General features: G+C 38.8%; 2 protein-coding genes across 6 annotated transcripts in view; both read left to right on the forward strand.

Moving 5' to 3' along the window:
• DMXL1 (Dmx like 1) overlaps nt 1-15,638 on the forward strand; it is a 259,666-nt gene extending 244,028 nt beyond the window's left edge. The window contains exon 45 of the mRNA XM_073802432.1: nt 15,529-15,638. The gene's annotated coding sequence lies outside the window, so the exon portion shown is untranslated. The remainder of the gene's footprint in view (nt 1-15,528) is intronic.
• TNFAIP8 (TNF alpha induced protein 8) overlaps nt 1-17,242 on the forward strand; it is a 119,671-nt gene extending 102,429 nt beyond the window's left edge. For all 5 annotated transcript variants that reach the window (XM_019940880.3, XM_019940879.2, XM_004323023.4 and 2 more), the window contains exon 2: nt 15,529-17,242. In XM_019940880.3, the coding sequence (XP_019796439.1) occupies nt 15,529-16,094 (566 nt within the window). In that variant the 3' untranslated portion in view covers nt 16,095-17,242. The remainder of the gene's footprint in view (nt 1-15,528) is intronic.
• Nucleotides 17,243-22,559: the final 5,317 nt, after the last annotated feature.

Consider the following 22,559-nt stretch of genomic DNA (forward strand, 5'->3'; position numbering starts at 1 on the left):
TCATGTGATATGAATTTTATCTCAGTTTTAAAAAGAAAAAAAAAATTATGGGGGCCCAACCAAAATGTGTTGCCAGCCCAAAGTTTGTAAGCTCTGTTTTAAATGGAGGAATTACTCTTTGCTACTTTTGATAATCCCAAACCACCTTTCCCCAGGGAAGCCAGCGACCAGGAGTTAATGGGGGTCATATTGTAACCCTGCATTAACCGCTGGGCCTCTGTTTTCCGCCTGTGGTCTCCATGGCTTCTTCCATCTCTAAAAGTAGGACTGGTGACAGAAATGGGGAGAGGTGGGATGGTGGCCTTAATTCTGGAGCACTGAGTGAGTGGGTGGAAAGACAAAACTACAGAAAGGTGGGCGCTGCCAAAGTGTTTCAGGGAAGTGATTTATTTTGTTGTTATTTGGCAACTGGTGGTAAAATTGATTGGTTACGTTATTTGCCAAAGTTTATTTTACCCAAATATCTACCATTAGGGAAGTAATCCATCTCTAAGACAGCAAGTTAATGTACTTAGGGAAACGATTTTTAGTTCTTAAAAGAGATTGACTATAATGACCTTTTTTAGTTATTTTCTTTAATGGAAAAATGAGTTTAATATACCAAGTATGACTCAACATGAAAGAATTATGATTATTTTAACAAAACTGTTTGGCTTTATTATTTTTAATTCTAAATATAATTTGAAGTTAGCCAATTTCAATAAGGACAAAATAGAAAACTTAAGATTTTTATATTATAACCCTAACTTAATTTTCAACTTTTTATTTAACAAACTAGCAAAGAAAGGTAGAGTTTATGCCTTTTTAAATTTCCAGTTTCTTATGAATATATCCTTAAAAAATACCTTTTTTAATCTTAAAAAAGCAACATCTCTCTGAAAAACAGAATTATCTTATCTCTGCAGAGTGTGGGTTATTCAGTAATTTTTACCAGTTTCAAGTGTTATCAAAAGATGACTTTTTTTTTTTTTTGGATGCCTATCCTAAGTTACGAATGGACTCATTTAGAATAAATTTTTTCCAAAGGATTATATTGCAATATTCGTTTCTTAGGTAAATTTGAGATATGATATTTGAGGTATGCTACCTAATTAAGTATTTGAGATATGCTACTTAATTAAAGTATTTGAGATATGATACCTAATTAAAATAATTCATTTATAGTTTCTTATGTCTTATAAAAAACCAGTACTCTTTTCTCACTCCTCCCCTGGCTTCCTGTTCCCCCAGAACAACCTGGGAATTCTTTTGACCCAGCAGATACATTTTAAAGATTAATTGAGCATTTATTGTGGCAAGGAATAAATAATAAATTATAACCAATCACAAAGATTTTACTTTCAGGGAAAATGGAAGCAAATAATTATGATGTAAAGCAGTTTGCAAAAAGAGTGAGAGAGAGGCTAGAACGTTTCTGACAGGGTTAGTCAATAAAGCCTTCAAGGAAGATATATTTGGGAAGGATCATTGAGGAATGGATAGGATTTCACCCAAGATGGCTCCCCCTTGCTTCCTTCAAGTTTCTGCTCGAATGTCACCTTTCCAGAAAGGCCTTCCCTGACTAAAATAGCAGGGATAAAATAGCATAGTCTCCCCCTCACCCCCAGTCTCCTCACTACCCCGCCCCCCAGCAAAAACACACACACTCCCTTTACTTTTTTCTAGCCCCCTGCCACTGTTTGACCTGTTCATACACATTTGTTTAATGTGTCTTAGGTTTTGTGTCTTAGGTTTGCCTCTACTAGAATCTGTGCTTCTCGAGAGCAGGCATTTTGGTGCTGAGTAAAAAATGTGTTAAGTGAATGAATGAGTGACTGACTGGGAGAAGGCTTTTCTGCTAAAAAGTCTGTTTACTGTGTAGCGCTCCAAACTGGTATGGAAAATCCAAGTTCCACTTCTCCCAGGATATTTAGAAATTTGGCAAATTCACCACCTCTCTGAGACACAGCGAACACATTCTGTAGAAATTAGGGGGAGATTTTGATGCCTGTAACTAAATAACAAGTGTTATGAAAACAAATTATTATTACTCTTAACCTTCCTACCTTTTTACCCAGCAGACCTTCCGTAGACACTCACTGACCATACATAATTTAGGTTTAAATTATTTCTAAAATCCATGGGACTTGCACATGCCCTTCTGTTTCTGACATACAGGTACACTGCGGGGCAGAATTCTAATTCCAAAGAGCCCATAGGAGTTCCGTAGGTTGGCTCTGAAATGTAGTCCCATTTATTTCTTTAAGGAGAAGTCATCCACACAAATGGTTGCCAAGCCCGGGAGCTGAATGTAACTGGGTGGTGATGGCCAGGGAGGACCTGTGGTAAACCAGGCAGGGTGTTCTCCTTCTAAAGGCGGCAGCCACTACTTACCTCAAGACCACGGTTGCCGTGTGGGAATGTGGGCCCGTTTTGGTCAGGTCTTATGATTATTAAAAAAAAAAAAAAAAAAAATCAAAAACACAGATTTTTGAGGTTAAATTTTTTAAAACGTGGACCACTAACTCTAAGGTGAATACAACACTGTACAGGCCAAACAACGGGGTGTCCAGGTTACAACCTCTACAAGGCATCCTGATCTAAATAAAACAATGGAGGATACCTGAGCATTAAGAGCAGGGAGAAAAGGTTAGAAAGAGGGGTAGAAATCACTTTACAGAGAACCTGAGTGCCACACTGGAGGTAGCCACCTGTAAGCACACTGGGTTTTCTTTTTTCAAGGTTATCTCCTGGAGTTTTAGAGCTTCAGTGTATCTTGATACTTGGAATGAGATAGTTCACTTTAAGGCCCAGCAGATCGCATCTTACCATTTGCTTACCTTTAATGGGATCTGGCCTCTTAGGGCTTGACATGGCTATAAAATGCTGGACCAGCTTAACCTTTTCATACAGTTATTGCAGAAAGGTTTTGTCAAGAATGTGGGGAGGCTATGCCAGGATGCATATTTGACAGATGCCCAAGCTGAGGCCAAGAAGTCACTGCTCCTAAAATACTCAAACAGATGGCTTTGGGATATTTTCATGAAAAATTCCAGAACATTTGCTGTAAGGATTGAGTTAGCTAAATATGGTCACTTCGCCAAACAAAAGTGGCTGGTCATTCTGTATGTTCTGGCAAAGGACAGGGGAGAAAAGCAGTAGACAAAAAAAAGAAAAGAAAATGCATATTGTCCATGGAGGATAAGTAAATTTATTTGTTAAGCTCTAGATATATGAAATTGAATTGATTTCCTGACACATGTTCATGAATTGCTGGAGAAGATAGTGATAGGTTCCATGGAAGCAGATTAGAGCAGTGGGGTTTGTTTCACTCCATGGTAGCTGGAGAGCAGGTGTTATGCACTTTGAAGAATAGAGAGATGAATAGAGTGGTACCTTAGTTGTCAAGGATTATAATCAAGTAAGATAAGATAGGAATTTAATTCTCCCACGAGGCAGAAAATACATTAGAAGAGGGAACACTTTATTCTTTTCTTTGGATTTGGGAGATTACGTCCCCGCTGGATTTGGAAAACCTTCTTGGAAGTGGTGGTGTTTAAACTGAGCCTTAAAGGACGCGCAGGACTTTTTCAGGGGTGGAGCAGGGTGGACACATAATTTTTATTTTCTTTATTTTTTTTTCTCTTCTCTGATGTGTAGGACCCATCCTCCTTATTTTTTGGTTCAAGGAGTTGCTTTATCTTGGGGAGCAGATAAGCTCTAAAACGTGGGATTATGCAGCTGGCTCAGGAACATCACAGCATTTGATAGAAAATTCACTTTTCTTACAGAGCAGCCATGCACCATAGTTGGCTGCCATGTACCTCGGCTCTGCCCCTCATTCAGTGCCCTTGGACAAGTCCCTTGACTGCTAAGTGTCAGTTCTCTCATCTGCTTCTTCAGGGTTAAATAATAATAAGAGGATGAAAGCAGAACAAACCCTTTCATAAACACATGGAAGTGTTATAGTGCAAATATTTTGCATACTGTGGAGTGCCATGCAAATGTCAGCTCTAATTTGACCGTCTGCTTGTCTTTGTTATAGGGCCAGGAGACCAGACAGGGTGTGTTGACCATCGATGCCAGTTTTAGGGGCTGGTTCGATAATTAAACTGCACTCCAGTGTGTTGGCTTTTAAAGTCTGTTACTGGTTTTTGAAGCCCGGCGTGAATATAAATATTCATCCGGAGCCAGGGCCTCTGGCAGGATGCGAGAACTTAGGGAGTGGAAAAGTGTAGAAAATCGTGGAGCTTGTTTAGAGGATTTTCCTCCACAATCTGGTGGAAGCTTGAATTATATCAACAATGGAAAGGCTTCATGTCCTCAAGAAAATATGTAAATAAACCCAGCTTAATTGAAAAGTCTTCAAGAAAAATATATGGTATCCTAATCCAATGTAATAAATAAGGAAGGGTTCATTTAATTTAAAAAGAAAAAGAATAGTTCACTAAAGTCAGTTTGGTATAAACACATGTAGGATATTTTTATTTAATTTCAAATCCATATGAAGCTTAGTGATAGAATTATTAGGCCCTGTTCAAATTTTGGTTAAAGTATCATTTAAAGAGACTAACTTTTCTATTCTCTTTGAGGCTTTAATATAATAAGCTGTATTCTGAGAACATTTTCTCTGCATTCTGTGCACAAGCTCACGTCTAGTTTTGGGTGAAAAAAAAATTGAGTGGGGAGTTACATCTGTTCATAGGCTACTTAGAGCATGTCTTCATGGCCAAAGTGTGTCTATTGGAAAATTGTAAAGTACAGCGTTGTAGGAGTACACCTCAGAGTAGGGGTCCTCCAACTTTACTCTCCCTCAGAACCATCCATCAGGGTGCTTCTTCCAGCTTCTTAGACTGCAATCCTGAGGATTCTGATTCAGTGGCTCTGACAATCTGCATTTCGAAGAAAGCTCCAGGCCCTTCTGATGCACGTGGGCCTTGCCACGGAGAATGCTGCCCGAGTACCTGCTGTATCTGTCCTCTCCCTGCCAGTGCTTTCTCGCAAACTGAGTACCTTTGTAGTAAGTTTTCCTGGGCCTCGACAACAAGCTATACATAGTTTGTGTTTAAAGTTTCTCTAAAATCCATAGGACCCACGTGCATCCTTGGGTTTCTAACATATAGATAGGTACGCTGCTGGGCAGAATTTTTAATCCCTAACTCGCCTGTAGGAATTCTGTAGGTCAGCTCTGGAATGCAGTCACATTTATTTCTGTAAAGCAGAGTCTTCTTTTTCTTTTAAGGCAACCTCCTGGGTCAGTCTCCACTTGTGAAACCTTCTGCAAACCTAGTTTCCCTCCATCACCCCTTTGAGCAAAATTATCATTCCCTCTCTTTGCTACCGTCACTTTTAGGACTCTGCCAAGCTGTGTGCTCATCTGCCCCGCACCCCAATGCCACATTAAACTGAGTGTCCGGAGAGAACTGGAGAGAAAGGATCGGTCGTTTATCTCTGAAACCACAACATTATAAACACTCAGAAGTTTTGTTGAATGATTCGTGTCTTCAGATTAATGTCCTCTCTTCTTTCCTCACTCCTGTTTCACAAGTCATGATCACAAGACTCGATCATCCCATACCAGCCGATCTTCTACAATATCTACCTTAAGAATCAGGATGACAACATTAACGACAACAGTAATAATAGTTCATGTTAACTGATGCAATTTTTAAATATCTGGCACTATCCTAAGCACTTTATATGGATTATTCTCATTTAATCTTCATAACAACCTCAGGTATCCTCATTTGCATATGGGGATACTGAGGCACAGAGAGGTTAGGTCATTAGCCCCCGGGACACGAGCACTCAGTGGCAGAACCAGGCTTCTGACCCAGACGGTGTGCCTCTGGAGCCCACGTTCACAGTCACCACATTACCTGGCTTTGCCTGACTCTCTTTGCACAAGACAATTGTGAATCCGTTCCAGAGGGCTAGCAAGAACTCAAGTCAGTTTGTTAGCCAATAATTTTCACTGACCTTATCCTACAAATTTGTTAATGGGTCGTCTGAGAAGTCAGGTTGGAAAACTTGGGTAGGTAAAGTTAAAATGTTACTTTACTGCACTAATCCTCAAGACCTCTAAGATTATTAGTACATTTTTTGCAACTCAAATGGGACCTTTGTATACCCCGTTTCCCAAATGTATTTAGCTCGAGGGAATCACCCCTGCCACCCCCTACTTAAGACTCTTAACTTCTTGAAGAATTAGGTTTTTGTTGTTTTTAACATAATTCAGAATAAAAGCTGGCTAGTGCTCTTGTGGGGTTCCCAAGAAATTTCTCAGGTCCTAAATATTTGGGTAACCCTTACTTTTGACCCTTTCTTATTTAGTCTTGAGTGTCTTTAGTGCCTGAGTAGTTAAGTAGTCTTTAGTGACCACTTACATTTACCTGCTGGAACAATCACAGATTTGTTGTCATAGTGTAACTACTAACAGTGCCCTTTTCGAAGGGCTCCCATTTGGATGATAAACTCTGCACAATTGCTCTAATCATAACTTCACCCTCCCCCAATTAAATAAAGACCTCTGTTTCATACTTACTACCTTCTCCTCACTCACTGAAGGACTCTTATTGCTACCACATGTATGGGAACAAAGGTAATAGCCATGTGCCTCTGGCATCTCACCATTTTATGTCAGAGTCGTGCAAGGAGTTATAGAATTCCATAAACTGGAATTACCCAGTTTATAGTCTCTCATCACTCAAAAGTAGCATTTCTTAAGAATTGCAAGCCTTTAAGACCTCTTCACCTTGCTCAGAATCTATCTATTCATATATATGCTTATCTATGCAGAAGAGACAGCAAATCTGAAAGGATACCAAAAGTCTAAAAATAGTTGTTACCTCTGGGCAGCAGTGGTTGACATCAGTACTGCGTAGTGGTGGCAAAGCTGAGAGAGACTTCTCACTTTAAATATTTACACTCCGGCTTTTGAGTAACGTAAGCATATTATTCTTTTTAATTATATTTTTCAATGTTTTAAAACTATTCTGAGTTTTTCCTGGAAATACAGGCTATTTCAAGCCCAGCTGGGTTGATCTACCTTATGGAATCCATGTCTTTCCTCCAAGGGAGACCTGCTCTCTTTTTCTTTTCTTTTATTTCACTTCACTTAGTCAAATATTAGTAGGTCTTCTCATACTTCGAGAGAGAGCTTTTGTAATGCTTGTGTGTTGTAACATAATTCTTAAGAGAATAGCCTGGAATTGGACATATCTGGGATCAAGTTCCTCTCTTCCACTTACTGACTGTATGGCCTTGAGAGAGCAACTTAATTTCTCTGGGCCTCTGTTACTGTATCTGTAAATGGGGATAATGACAACCTCCCTCTTGGGATTGTTGTGAAATTTCAATAAGATAATGCATATTCTAGGCAGTTCTGGGGATAATGTAGTATAAGTTCAAAATATGGTGGCTAGCCAGTGGGTTCTTATGACTGTAAACCTCTCACTCTGAGTAGCCACAAAATTCATTTCTATTCCTGTAACCTCTTTTCTAATATTTACAAGACTGACATTCCGTGGGATCCAACCATACCACTTCATATAAATATCATCAAACTTTCTTCCAATCCTGGTATTAGTGCACCTAGAGGCAGCAGAGATATCTTGTCAGAGTTTATGCCTTTCAGAAAGCAGTCAAGGAGTCAACATGATTCCTGGAGCAAATTAACCAAAAAAAAAAAAAAAAGCAGAGATGGAGTCTAATATGACATTAAAGGTGTTGAAACTTAGGAAATGACATTTTCAATTTCAAAATCATCACAAAAGTAAGCCACAGGAATGAAAGACACACACTTGAACCCAAAATCGTGATGAAAAGATTCTAGAATTCAAGCAACAAAAACAGCCCAAGGTCACATGAGGAAAAGCCTTCATAGTGTTTTCTTTAGGGCATAATTCCTCTTGTCTACAAATTTGGAAAATAGAAGATATAAAGAGAAAAGAGTAGAAAGAATACAGTGTGTGTAAATATTGGATTTGAATTCCTGCTTCTCTATCTCAAGTGTATTCAATAAGGAAGCAAAACTCAGTGTGCATTTGTGGTCTGTCGTCATGAGCCCAGCACGCTGCTGGGGGTTTTCTGATTTGTAACTCAGTAACTCTCACTTAAGCCATACCACCTTGAAATGATGCCCTACTTAGCAGATGAGAAAACAGATTCAAAGAAATTAAATTGCACCCAAGTCTACAACCCAGGACTCTCGACCTTGATCTTTTGTTTCCGTCCATGCTGTTCTTACTTGGCAGGAAGCCCTGCCTTTGGGTCTCTAGTTCTCTGGGAAGCTTTGGGAAGTCTGGGGGAGAAGCTAGGACTTTATGGAGTAATCTTGTTGGCCTCCGTGGACTTTCACTTTGGCTTTATATGTGGCCCACTTCCTTTACCTTGTTTCCTCTCTTGCACAGCTTTGTATGGACGCTGATACTGTTTGTCTTTTTGTGGGGTGCTTCAATTCTGTTCTCCTGGGGCCAGTTTTCTCTAGACAAAATACACTTGTGTTACCTATCACAGTCCTTGTGGTACTGAATCTATTGCTAACAACAGATTCAACACCTAAGAAAAAGAGAAATTCCCCGATAAAGGAAATTTTGATATATTTTAGTTTTTTTAATGTCATCACGGAAAGGATCTATAACTCGTTATTCACTAAACCGTGTGAGGTCTTTGTTTTCACACAACCGTCTGGCATTTTGCATTTCTAAGCTCCATGTTACTTCCGGAAGGGGTTGATTAATTTTCACCAAATGTCATTCAGTACCAGAGAACCTCAGAAGGTATTTGAAGTTTAATTTGTTGACTTCTTTAAACAAACCTGTGGAGAAAGCTGTTCAGTGATGGGTATTCTGTGAGATCCTCCTCTGTGCTCCATGTCCATTTATCTTTGCAACCACTCCAAGAGGTGGGGATCATTAGTCCCATCTTGTAGATGGGGAAACTGAGTCTCAGTAATATGCCTGAGCAGTATGGCAGTTCATGGAACCATCAGCTACGGAATATTGGACTTTTATAAGTACACTCTTCTTTTCCAGGACCCTGGGGAAATTAGTTGCTGCAGGAAACATGTACTAGTTCTCACTAAAGGGTTATATAGACTGCAGTTTTGTTTTGGTTTGTTTTGTTTTACTTTATATGGTTTTGATGAAAAAATCGTAATATGTGTTAAAGGGTATGTTTTTAAGAAGATCAACTCATGAGTCTCATAAAAATACAAAAGGGACATGCCGAAGATTTTACTTAACTCGTTAACTAATGAGGAACAGTAAGCTCTTATAATCGTTTCAAAGGAGAATGCCAAGTGTAACACAGGCAGACAAGAACATGAGGAGCAATTGCACCTTCACTAGACAGAATTTATTTGTATCTCTGTGGAAAAGAGCCATTTGCACTACCAGATTTACTTACGGAGTTGTGAAATAGCTACGTAAAGAACAAGGAAAGGAGGCTGCAAGGGGGTGCTTTATAATTCCCAGTACTCCATTGAAAACCATCCAGTGATTTTTTTTTTCCTTTTCAGCCCTTTTTAAAGTCACCACCTTCCTTGACATTTGTCTTCTTTAATATGTTGACTTTTTAAATGAGCATGTACTTTTCTGAAGGTGGTAGGAGACACAGAGTGAATGACTTAGCTTGTCCCTGTGATGAGGCATACCATTGGTTTTCAACCACTTGGGGTCAGGAAAATGCATACACACCCAAATTTGCATTCGCCATCAGGTTAAGGACCTTAGATGTATTGATTTTTCTCAAGACTATGTTCTTTTGTGTTAGAGTCTCCATCTGTGACCTAAGGGCGATTGGGGGTTAAGGGTCCCGGCACTTGTCTTTTTCTCTCTGGATAAGATTGCCTCCAGCTTGCTGCCATGGTCATTTCTTCTGGTTCTTCCAGGGTCAGCCCCTCTCATAGTTTGAATCTCTGCTGCTTCTGCTGATATGGCCCTCTCCCACCCCTCACTCTCTTTTTCTTTCTTTTTTCTTTTTGGTTTTTTGTTTCTTCTCTATCCTGTTGAATGTCCCACTTTGGAATTTTTGAGTGTGGAGGCTAGTGTCACACATATATCAGCAGTGTCCCAACAATTCCTTGCTTTTCTCCTGGAGCACTACCAAATCCCAATGTAGGGGGGGTCAACTCTTAGCTGTTTAACTTCTTGTGACAGTGTTTACTGTTGGTTATGGCTCCATTCTTATCCCCAAAGCTGTCTTTTTACTGAGCCCCATTTAGATTTGGAGTAATTCAAATGCAAGAGAGCTAAGGTTTTATATATTTGTTTAAAGAACTTTTACTAACAGACCAAAACAGCCAGTCGTGCTCTTCAAATTGTTTTCTTTTCCATCCTTCCTACTACTGGGCCCACTGGATCAAATTTTAACTAGGCAAGAATTAGCAATGACATATATGTGCATCTGTAGTCACCGTTTAAAAGTTCCAAGTATAACAAATTTGATGGGTGAAAAATTATGTATTTGATAGTGAGGTTGTAAAGAAAGTGACTTGAGTACTTCACTATATTAGCATTTTCTTAACTGGGATAATGTTATGGGTAATTCTTGTTAATTTCAGAGAACTATAGTTTTTCACTAATTAATGTCATGAAAAGGTTTTGGGGTTTTTCCCCCTGTTCTAAGCACTTTTTTTCTTTTATACAGGGTCATTATAACTTTGACATCAGTGTTTATCTCCAGATTTATAATTGTTGATGCTAAAAGCAGGATTCCCTAAATATCAGTTTGCCTTACAGCAAACGTTGCTGAAACGGACTGTTTGATTAAGCCAAGAAAGGCGATGTACAGACGTAGAGGAGGGGCAGTGAGATAAGTAGATGTCAAATAACATTCACACATATTTCTGAAAACAGTCTTAAATGGTTTTGATGTAGTGGTAATCCTTTGTATGTTTTTGATATAAAGTATCATTTTTCGTTAGTCAACAGCGTACATGTATATTTTTAAACACAAGTGAATCAGTACTTCCAGCACTTTCTTCTTTGAGAACATCTCCTATTCATACATCTTAGTTGCTTCCTGGGCATACCTTTGGTTATGTGTTTTTCATCATAGATCCAGACAGAGGGAGAGGTGGGCCTGTGTTTAATCTTCCACTGTAGCTCAAGTCAGAACCGCTGTACCCTGCTTTTATGCTAAATATTTGTATTACTGTCCTTTGATGTTTTCTCGTTGTACATAATAAATCTTTCCTCTTTATTTTTTTTACATTTGCATTTTTTAAATTATAGTTAATTTACAGTGTTGTGTTAGCTTCAAGTGTACAGTACAATGATTCAGTTATATATATATATATGTCAGATTATTTTCCATTATAGGTTGTTATAAGACATTGAATATAGTTCCCTGTGCTATACAGTAGGTCCTTGTTGTTTATCTCTTTTATACATAGTAGTGTGTATATGTTAATCCCAAACTCCTAATTTATCTCCCCACCCCATCCCCTCTGGTAACCATAAGTTTATTTTCTATGTCTGAGTCTATTTCTGTTTTATAAATAAATTCATTTATATCATTTTTTTTTAGATTCCACATATAAGTGACATCTTATGATATTCATCTTTCTCTGTCTGACTTCACTTAGTATGATAATCTCTAGGTCCATCCATGTTGCTGCAAATGGCAGTGTTTCATTATTTTTATGGTGGAGTAATATTCCATTGTGTACATATACCACATCTTCTCTATCCATTCATCTGTTGATGGACACTTGGATTGCTAAATCTTTCCTCTTTAAAGGAACTGATTTATGACAGTAAGAGAAACCACACTCTGAGGTACACTTCAAAGGAAGAAAACCACATATTTAACCAGGTAAAGCAAATATCTGTTTCTCTAGCTTTTAAAACAAACAAACAAACACCCACATATGTATTTAGAACTCTCATTTTGCAGGTCAGCATGTTTTCACAGAGAAGTATTTAAGTATAGTGAAGAGAGGGGGGCAGTTGACTCCTGCTTCTGTCAGAAGTGCCGTGTACCAGGCACCCTTGTAGGTCCAGGGGACGACACAGTGAATAAGGTTTACAACTTCTGCTCTCAAAGTGCTTACATTCTATTAAAGGAAGGCAGACAATGAAAATGTAAGCAAATGATGAGGATTTCAGGAACAAGGAAGTGCAATGGTTAGCAAAGAATTTAAGTGAAGCATCATTTTCTAATTTCCATTTTTAAAAACCCTGGCTACTACATTGGAAGCGATTGGAAAGGGGCTTGGACTGGGCTGTTGTCCATGGAGATGGAGGGAATTGGATAGAATTTAGAGAATTGGAGGAAGGTAGGATGGAAAGAACTTGGTAATGGACTGGGTAAGGGAGGGGATGGTATAGTGGACGACTCCCAGGTCTCTGACTTGAGCACAGGATGGAAGGGATGCTATTAATTAAGATAGTAAAGAATGGAGGAGGAGCCCTTTGGGGGCAGGAGGGAATCGAGGATTCAGTTTTGGACATGGTATATTTGCGATGCCTGCAAAATAGCCAAGGAAAAGAAAAACCTTGAGTGCATTTGCAAAATGAGTCCGGAAAGGAGGTCGAGGCTGGGTTATAACTGTGGGAGTCATTGGCACATGGGTGATATCTGAAGCCATGGAAGTGGTTGAGATCACACAGGGGTGAGGACTGTGAAGGAGAAAAACTTGGTCCAGGACTAGCTATGAGATACACCAGACATTTAATCGATCTAGTGGAGGATGTGGAACTGACAAACAAGCCTGAGCAGGAATGGCCAAAGGCAGTTAATTTGCAAGAAAAAAATAATCATATTTCATGATCACAGACCACACAGTCCTGGCCAGCAGCTCTCAGCCACAGCTCCCAGTTGGCTCTGAAGAAGCCTTCACTAATGCTAGGAAAGAAATCTACTGCATGCATGTCTTCCCTGAGGAGGGGGAGAAAGAGTTTCATCCTCATTTTCAAAGATGACTGTACTGGATATAATCCAAAGGATAAGATGAAAGTATGAAGCTGTTGCTGTGTTTCTAGAACAGGGTTTGAAGTTCCTTTGAAACAAACGTGAAAGCCTCAGAGGTCAACTTCTCTGTCCTGGTTTAGTTTGGGTTCCTAGTAAATGGAGAATGATCTTGCTTAGTTGGCAGCAGCCTTTCTCTTGCGAGAAGTTAAAGCGCTACACCATAGAGTTATTTTGTCTTTATGCTTGCAATTACATGGGAAATTTAGATTTAATAAGAAAACTAGTTTAAAAGACATACGAACTTGCAAGTCCAGCCTTGGAAAAAAGGAGCACAGGGGAATCTTTCGAACCCATCTCCCTCTGGTTTCGATTATTTCACAATGTACGGTATCGCCATTTAATAGGCATTGCAGTAAATCCCAGATGGGATGTTTGTAGACGGTGCCACACTCTAATCAATTAAAACAATAAACTTTCAACTTTATATAAAATAAATTCCTGAAATCCTAGTTGGTTACTGTGTATCTGAAAATTTGGGGGTATCCCTTCCTATATAAATAAGGTTTATTATTTGTAGAGGTCTGTGTCTTAAGTTGAGTCGTGGAAGATGGTCCCTGGTCTTAATATGGTAATATTAATATTAAGTAACTACACGTGTGCCGTTCATTTTGACATAAATTCTTTAGTGTAAAGCCATACACTCTTGCAAACTATTGAAGAGTAGGAATAGAAATGGACTGCTGCTTAAATGATGAAAGTATTAAAAAGCTTGGAAACTTTCTTTGTCAAGTTGGCTATTTCTTGTGCTCTTTCACTTTCCTTTTCTTTCTCAAAAACAGTTTCAGTTCTTCTGCAGTTTCAGTTCATGTTTCACAAGTTTAAATATCAACATTTGTGAGGGCACCATTTCTAGTTCGATCAAGATTTTCTTGCAGGGTGTATGGCCGTGTACAGTTCTGAATGACATCCTGGTCATTAGGAATCACTTGGCGGCTACCTGTACTATATACCATGAGCTACTTTGGCCCAAATTTCAAATCTGACATGGCAGTTCCACATTGAGGGAGTTAATCTCTTATGTACCTTCCCAGCCTGGATTTGGGAGCGGCTACCTTTTTGTTTTCTAATGTTGCCAACCTGTCCAAACTAGAAATAATTTCGTAATTATTTCTAATAATATCAATGATGCCCTGACTCATTCCTACATATCTGTATTTTTAAGCCTTTCATCTTTCATTACTGAATGACTGCTTTCCAACACCCAGGCACCTAGGAGAAGAGGGAGAAAGCACAGTTGTAGTGAAGCAGTATACGCAGAGTGGGAGAGGATTTTGGAGAAAAACTAAACTTGGTTTAGGGAATGAACATTTATTGAGCATCTTCACTGACTGGCTGTAAGTTAAGAGCATCACGTAGGGTCTCATTAATATTTAATATATACAGCTCTTATTTTTTGTGTCTTAAATCTCTGTCTAAATTACGATAATTTAATCAGTGAGTTCAAAAGTGAACTCTAAGCATCTGCTTTTTCAAAGTATGTTGTTCATGTGGCACGTTTCATTAGTTCATACAGTAGGGTTTTTTTCTCAAATCGTAGAAAAATTTAAAGGTCACAATGGCCATTCATTAGAAATAGCAAGTGACAATAAGCTCTCCAAGGAATATTTCTTTCCAACACTCAGCTTTGGGGAGTTGAAATTCAGGGTGGTTAGGTTGATCAAACTGCTAAGTGCTGACCAATGTCTTGGGAAATTTGACTTTTTGCAAATTTTGGACTATAAAGCAGGGCTTTCCTTTTGATTAGCTTCCATGAATTTGTCAATTTACTCAATATCACGGCTTTGTCATTTATTCCTCTTACATTTAAATGGGTTTCTATAAATCATTCTTGGTTACTGTTGCTCAGAGAACTATTGTAGAGTTGATTTTATATTCCTTATGTAATTCTTATAAAATTAAAACTAGGGAAAAATAACATAAAAACTTACTGCCTCTTGAGACATACTATCTTTATAATCAGAGCCCTTTAACTCGTTTTTTGTTTTTTTTAACTTGTTTTTTTTTTAATTTTAGCATTTTTAAAAATTTTATTGGAGTATAGTTGATTTACAGTGTTGTATTAGTTCCAGGTGTGTAGCAAAGTGACTCAGTTATACATAGACATATATTAATTCCTTTTCAGATTTTTTTCCCATATTATTATGGAATACTGAGTAGAGTTCCCTGTGCTATACAGTAGGTCCTTGTTGGTTATCTATTTTATATATAGTGGGGTGTATATGTTAATCCCAAGCTCCTGATTTATCCCTCCCCCACCCCCACCCCCAGAGCCCTTAAACTTCTAAACAATGTATTGGCTACAAAGCAGAAGGTGTAAAACACTTGAATTGCCAAAAAACCTTAAAGATTATGCACAACCACCCATTAATTTCACCAATGAGAACCTAATTCCCCAAAATGTAGGAAAATTATTTTAGTTCTTTTCTGAACAGAAACTAATGTCAGTAGATGGGAGGCAAACCGTAGAGTGGGAAAATGGGAAGGAAAATACTCCTTCCAATGAGATTTTTAATTTGCTTCTCTTGCTGATATTTACTGAATTTTTATCCTCCTCCTCCCCTGTGTTTTTAGTGGCCACAGATGTCTTTAATTCCAAAAACCTGGCCGTTCAGGCACAAAAGAAGATCTTGGGTAAAATGGCATCCAAATCCGTCGCTACCACCTTAATCGATGACACGAGCAGCGAGGTGCTGGATGAGCTCTACAGGGTGACCAAGGAGTACACCCAGAACAAGAAGGAGGCAGAGAAGATCATCAAAAACCTCATCAAAACAGTCATCAAGCTGGCCATTCTTTACAGGAATAATCAGTTTAACCAAGATGAGCTAGCACTGATGGAGAAATTCAAGAAGAAAGTTCATCAACTTGCTATGACCGTGGTCAGTTTCCATCAGGTGGATTTCACCTTTGACCGGAATGTGTTATCCAGGCTGTTAAATGAGTGTAGAGAGATGCTCCACCAGGTCATCCAGCGTCACCTCACCGCCAAGTCACATGGACGGGTTAATAATGTCTTTGATCATTTTTCAGATTGTGATTTCTTGGCTGCCTTGTATAATCCCTTCGGAAGTTTTAAACCCCACTTACAAAAACTGTGTGATGGCATCAACAAAATGTTAGATGAAGAGAACATATGAGCATGTGAGTTGAGATTGTGACTGCTCGTGATTTATTTGAAGATGGAGCACTGCTGATTTATGAAGAAAAAAAATAATGTTTTAAAGATTACACATATTTCAGAAAGACTTTGCCCAATTCAGTTGTCAGACATTAATGCTAATGTTTTATGAGGCTTGTTTTATTTGAAGCAAAGCATATTGCCAAATATTCTGGTAAAAAGCTTCCCAGCGGTTAGCAGATCACGGGAAGATGTATGGTTGCGTGATGCAAATATAGAGTTATATAAAGAAAGATACGTGTGGCTCCAAACCTCAAGACATCTTTTTTAGGGCAGTTGTTATGTTGGTGGCACATTGGATATTTCTGTCATGTACAGAATTGTGTATTTTGATTCATCTTTATTCCTTACTATGTATGTGTACCTCTTTTAAAAAGCCAAGAGCTCTCTCTTACTGTCATTTCTCCTTTTGAAACAATTCCATTTTCACGTTTACCTTTTGTTAAAAAATCTTTTGATAAAGACTTTGTCACTGACATTCAAGAATTCCGTCTTAATTAAGAATTAAGATTCAAGAATTAAGGCAGTCAAATTGAACCTTCAGAAAAATAGAAAACTGCTTCTCTGAAATCACTATTGTAGAAACCAATTGTATTTGACGTTATGAATAATGTCTAACATAAGACTATGCTTCTGGAATCGAGTCCTGTTTTTCAGTACCAACAGTAATACTTCCAAAACATGAAAATTCCCCAAAATGGCATACCATTGCCTTGAAATGCTTGCTGAGGGCTTAACTTACGTCATCTTGAAAATGTGCTGATGGAATCTCCATTTTTCATACCTGTTTTAAATGTAAGAGACAAAGAGGAAATCTAGATCATTCCCGATATTGGGACAATAAAAAGTAAGTGGTTTTAAGAATGATAAAACAATCTTTACCTTAGAGACGAGCCCATCAGAATAATTTAATTTAGGGAGATGAAAGGCAAAAGGGAAGACAGGATATTGCCAGAAGAACATGGGAATGAAAATGAATGCATTTCAGTGTTTAGTAAGGTTTGATAGGTAAATAAAGAATGTCACTTTTTTATTTAACTGATAAGGTTTTTGCTATTTTGTTATTTGCTATTTTGATGAGTAAACCAAAGAATATTTGCATTCCAAGCAGTTTGTGTGTTGTTTCTATATAATTTTATGTGTGAATGATAAAGTAAGCGTTTGCTTATTTTGTTAAAAAAAAAAAAAAAAGAAACCTGCTGGCCAACTATATCACCTAGGAAATAACAGACTCAGTCACCAGTGCTAAATATTTGCAATGTCACTCTGTCTGTGATTTAGTGTACTCTTTTGCCTTGAATTTGCCTGCCTCCCAGAATACTGATGTTAAATTAATAGCTCACCAGGAAAGGCCCTACAACTAAATATTCCAGAGGTTGAGATCTTCTTTAACCCACTACAGCCTAAAGGAGGTGGTAACTTTCTCTGGGACCCTTATGTGCTTATCTGAGTCAAGCAGCAGAGGCAAAGAGTATCTCCCTGTTTGATATTAAATCCTGACACCAAGACTTGAACTGAAATTACTATCCTCACTTCCCAGGGCCAGTAGGTGACCACTATAAGTTAACAATAGCATAGTGATTGCAGAATTGATCTGTCTAGCTTCAGAGCCTGCTAAATAGCTTCTAAATTTAGTTTAGCAGCCTTTCTTGACCAGCTCTGCTTTCCTCACTTGGGAAAAACCTAACCTGTGTTCTGTGGAAGCTACTGATCTGGTGCATTCTACTCTACCAGATTCCCTCAGCAGAGGGAGTGCGGAAAACAGTGCTCGGGCAGTTGGTGGGTGCTTCTTGCTCATCTCTAGCTATAGACAGGACCAACCAGAGAGAGAGGACCTAGGGATAAACTTAGATCAGTCTGGGCCCTTTTGGATCATAGAGTTGTGCCTTCAGACTAGCAGTCAGATGTGCATGGGGGAGAGGAAGAGCAGTCTTTAATTTCACACAGAAGGAAGGCAGTGCGGAATATCCTGAAGGAGGAAAGCCTATTTGCTTCCCTCTCTCAGCATCATCTTCTGGAGGGAACCCATCTCCTCCCCAATCCTGTACCTGGAAGGCATGCCTCAGAAGGATCAGTGGCAGTCTTGATCAGCAAGTTCATTTCTGATGCAACAGGACTCCCCTTGTGCATGAATTTATTTGGGGTGGAAAGCTGGAAAGAATGCACATGTGCTTAGGATAGATAATTTTGAGCCAAGTTCACAGTCATTTTAGGGTCTTATGAAAAAATGAGTCTTTTTACATTTTGGAAAAAAATCATGAATTGTATTATAATTGGTTTTTAAAATTTTTTGATGATGGCTTCTCTGCAAACATTATCAGTTAATATAATAGGTGAGTGATAATACTAGTGTTAACAACTGACATTACAGAGTAGATATTATGTGCCAGGCACAGTAACTCATTTAATCGCCGCCACAACCTTCACCGTTTTACAGATGAGGAAACTAAGGCAAGAGAAATTAGGGAATTTGCTTGAGGTCACATAGCACTTGTGTCAAAACCAGGATATTAAGAAAAGCTTATTTTCATTTAATGATGGTATATATAAAAGCAATTCTAGAAACATCGTTAGTTCAGAGAAGAGTGGGCAGTGTGCTTCTGAAATGGATTTTCACATAGTGGCATTTTAGAAGGTATTTAAATCACACAGGTCTGAGCTGTTCTCTAAAGATCTGGGTATGGTTTTATACAAAGACATCTTATGAAGTTTTCAACATGGCTCCTAATTTGGGGGCATCTCATGGCTCAAATTTCTGTCCCTTCTGGAACTTCAATTCAGGGTGTTCCCAATTAACGATGACTTTGAACACTGACCCCTGCAGTACAGTGTGCCTCTCCCCCCGGGTGGTCTTTCTGTGGACGCACAAGGCGCCCTGTGTGCACGCAACCAAGACAAGCAGAAGTTCACCACTTCTCCAGTTCCCCAGAAAAGGCATGGCATCGATTTAAAAATTCAACATTATTTTCCAGGTTTAGAGGCTGGAAATATCTGAGTAAGTAAGTTTAAAAATAGTCTTGTGTTTTTCTGCTTATTAGACCTTTCATATAGAACTCAAAATTAGTTTAAAAGAAGAACAAGTGTTAGGAACTTTAATGGTACAGAAATAATGCATTTTTTTTTTTGGGTGTTGTATATCAGTATCACTTATTCATAATTACCTGGAAAGTTCTTTTTCTCCCACCATCTTAATACTTAAAAAAACAGAAAACTTAAACTTTCTGGTGGGTTCCTCCCCACTAAAGGATTAAAATAACACTTTTTGTGCTCTGTACATATCAATTGGATTTTTACTGAGAATTTTAATTTATCCTTGAGATACTTGATGAAAGCACCTAAGTTATAATTTAGCATACTGACCTTGACAAATAATAAATGAAAGATGAGTGTGCCTATCCCTATGATGAAATATTTGTAATAAAAAGTTAAGTGCTATTTAATTGCTAGGAAATGAAAATATCCTCATAAAACAAAATTAGCATGTTAATAGTATGTATAATATTTTTACATTTTTAGCCAATCTTGCATTTCCAAACTGGCATTATCTAAATTAGTTGAGCTTTGCAATATTTGAAAAATCACTGTTTTACTTGGTCTATTGCATTCATGGATGTAAAGCTTCTATGTAATTTGTTAAACTCAAAGCAGGTTTTAGTACTCAGTGCTGTTTATGACAGATAAAATTTTGTCCTAGCTCTGAAATAATTTTCCTTACTGTGATTCAATTAAAGTCTTTATAGAAACCCCCTAATAAAATTACTGAGGCACTAACCAGAAAAATGAGTTAACTTTTTCCTTCTAAAATAGGACAGTAGGGACTTCCCTAGTGGCACAATAGTTAAGAATCTGCCTGCCAATGCAGGGAACACAGGTTTGAGCCATGGTCCGGGAAGATCCCACATGCTGCGGAGCACCTGAGCCAGGGCGCCACAACTACTGAGCCCGTGAACCACAACTACTGAGCCCATACGCCACAACTGCTGAAGCCCGTGCACCTAGAGCCCATGCTCTGTAACAAGAGAAGCCACGGCAATGAGGAGTGTGCCCACCGCAATGAAGAGTAGCCCCCCACTTGCCACAACTAGAGAAAGCCAGTGTGGAGCAACGAAGACCTAATGCAGCCAAAAATAAATAAATAAATAAATTTTAAAAATATAAAATAAAATAGGACAGTAGGAATATATGTAGGAGCTTATAATCACATATCACTCTCATGGCAAACTATTGAAAATCCATTTTCTCTTTTACTGAGGTGTCCTGATGGTTACTTGTGTGTGCCCAGAGCCAGAAAGACACTTTTATCTCAGTGAATTTCCCAAAATGGAAATATTTTTGTGTAATATTGATTCATGTCTGTCTAGCCAAAGATGTGTTTTCCATCTAGCAAGGAACATCAGCCCCGAGTTATAGAGGACAAACCTCTCCAAAGACATCCTGTCTGCTGAGCCCTGAAAAAGGATACAGACAGACAAGTCAGCCAGCGTTCACAGTTAAGAGAAAAACATCTGTGCCTTGGAAAATGTTCTCAAGTATAGAGCATTGTGCTCTGTGTCCACCAAATTTCCATGCAGTCTTTGTAAGAGTAGCCAGCCAATGGATAAGGCCCCTCATCTTCCTTCATGGGTGGTCAAGGAAATTCTCTGCCTTCCCCAGGAGCAGCTGCATAATTGTTATTTCTGCCTCGTGGAATAAGGTGGCTGATAAGGCACTTGGGGTTTGTTCTTAACAGAAGGAAAGAATATTTGATTTTTTAAAGTATGTGTTTTGATTCGCAGAATGATCCAAAACAATATACTTCTTTGTACTTTGGTTTTTCCATTTAAAAGCTTACAGATGGATGAAGTCATTTAAAACTGCCTGATGTGAGGTTTAAACACAAGGCATGGAAGTGAAAACTCTTGAGTTTACTTACCGAGATGGTCACCATTATCTGGGATGATTGACGTTTTATAACAAGCCCAGGTTCCATTTTCCTGGAAGTGGGCTTTTATCAGACGAGCAAGAGCCCGTCCTAAGTGACTTGTCAGCTCTCTTTTAAGACCACTTGTTTTGCTTGTTTTCAAGCAAATTACACATATGTATATGACATTTAATGTCCTAGAAGAGGACTTGCTGATGATTCGATAAAGTGCCAGCATTATTACTGTTCCCTAATCATGGATTTTTGTGTTCTCATGACCAAGGAGGCACATTTTTAGCTTGCTGAAATAGTCACTGGAGAACGTGCAGTGAAATCCATGAGTGGAAATGTCCCATAGTATTTTCAAACACTGTGTGTCAGTAGCTTGGCATCTTTTCCTCTTGGGGACTCACTTGAAGGTGGCCAGGGGGAGCCCGGCAGCCGTACATAGGGTGCGCGCTGGAGCAGCTGAAACAGTGTTTCCAGTTCCTTGTCTGCCAGGGAGCTCTCGTGCCTTATCTCTAAAGTTTGGATAAAATCAACTACCTTACAGATTCATTTTAAGGATAAAATTAAACAAAACATGAAGGGCTTTGAAACCTCCTGAAGACTATTCCTGTGTGAGGTATTGTTTACCTAAGCTATGAAAATAAGCCTGAACCCAAAATAAAATGAACAGTAGACTTCTGCAACCTGAGAGAATTTTATTAAATCCTAGTCCCCTTTAAAAATTGTTTCTTGCTTTAAATTTAGAAAATTGTTTTGGGTTGAGTAATAGTTTCTGACAGTTACTTATGTATGATCTCTTAGCCAATTAAATTCTGAATCTCTCCAATTATTTTATCATTCCTGCTGGCTTTAGTTATCTAGTGCTACCTAACAAGCCACCCCAAAGTGTCGTGGTTTAAAACAATAACTATTTTGTTATGGTTCTGTCAGTTGACCGGACTTGGCTGGGCAGTCACCTTTGTTGGGGTGTTATGTGGCTGCAGTCAGATGGTGGCTGGGACTGATGTCTTCCAGAGATTTGACTGTGCCCCTGAAGGGTCTGGGCCTCTCCTCTTGCTGGGATCTCTACTTACTGTTACTCAGGGCATCCCTAAGAGCAGGGGCAGAAGTTTCCAGGCCTTCTTCAGGCATATGCTCAGAAGAGGCATAGTGTCACTTCTGCCTCATTCTACTGGTTTAAGCAAGTTACAGGCTATGTGTAGGATCCTCAGGACTGCCTTCAGGTCTGAAGCTTCTCTGGAAGGAGAGAACTCCGAAAAGCAATTATACTCACAGTTAAGATTTACTACAGTGAAAGGTTACAGATTAAAATCAGCAAAAGAAACAGGAGCATAGAGCAGAGTCCAAGAGAAACCAGGTGCAAGCTTCCAGCTGTCCTGTGCCAATAGAGTTTTACAGATAACACTTAATTGTTTCAGCAATGATGTGTGATAGCACATACAAAGTGTGGCCAACCAGGGAAGCTGACCTGAGCCTTGTTGTTCAGGGTTTTTATTAAGGGTCCGTCACATAAGC

The sequence above is a fragment of the Tursiops truncatus genome, chromosome 3 (assembly GCF_011762595.2).
Source record: "Tursiops truncatus isolate mTurTru1 chromosome 3, mTurTru1.mat.Y, whole genome shotgun sequence".
Taxonomy (NCBI): Eukaryota; Metazoa; Chordata; class Mammalia; order Artiodactyla; family Delphinidae; genus Tursiops; species Tursiops truncatus.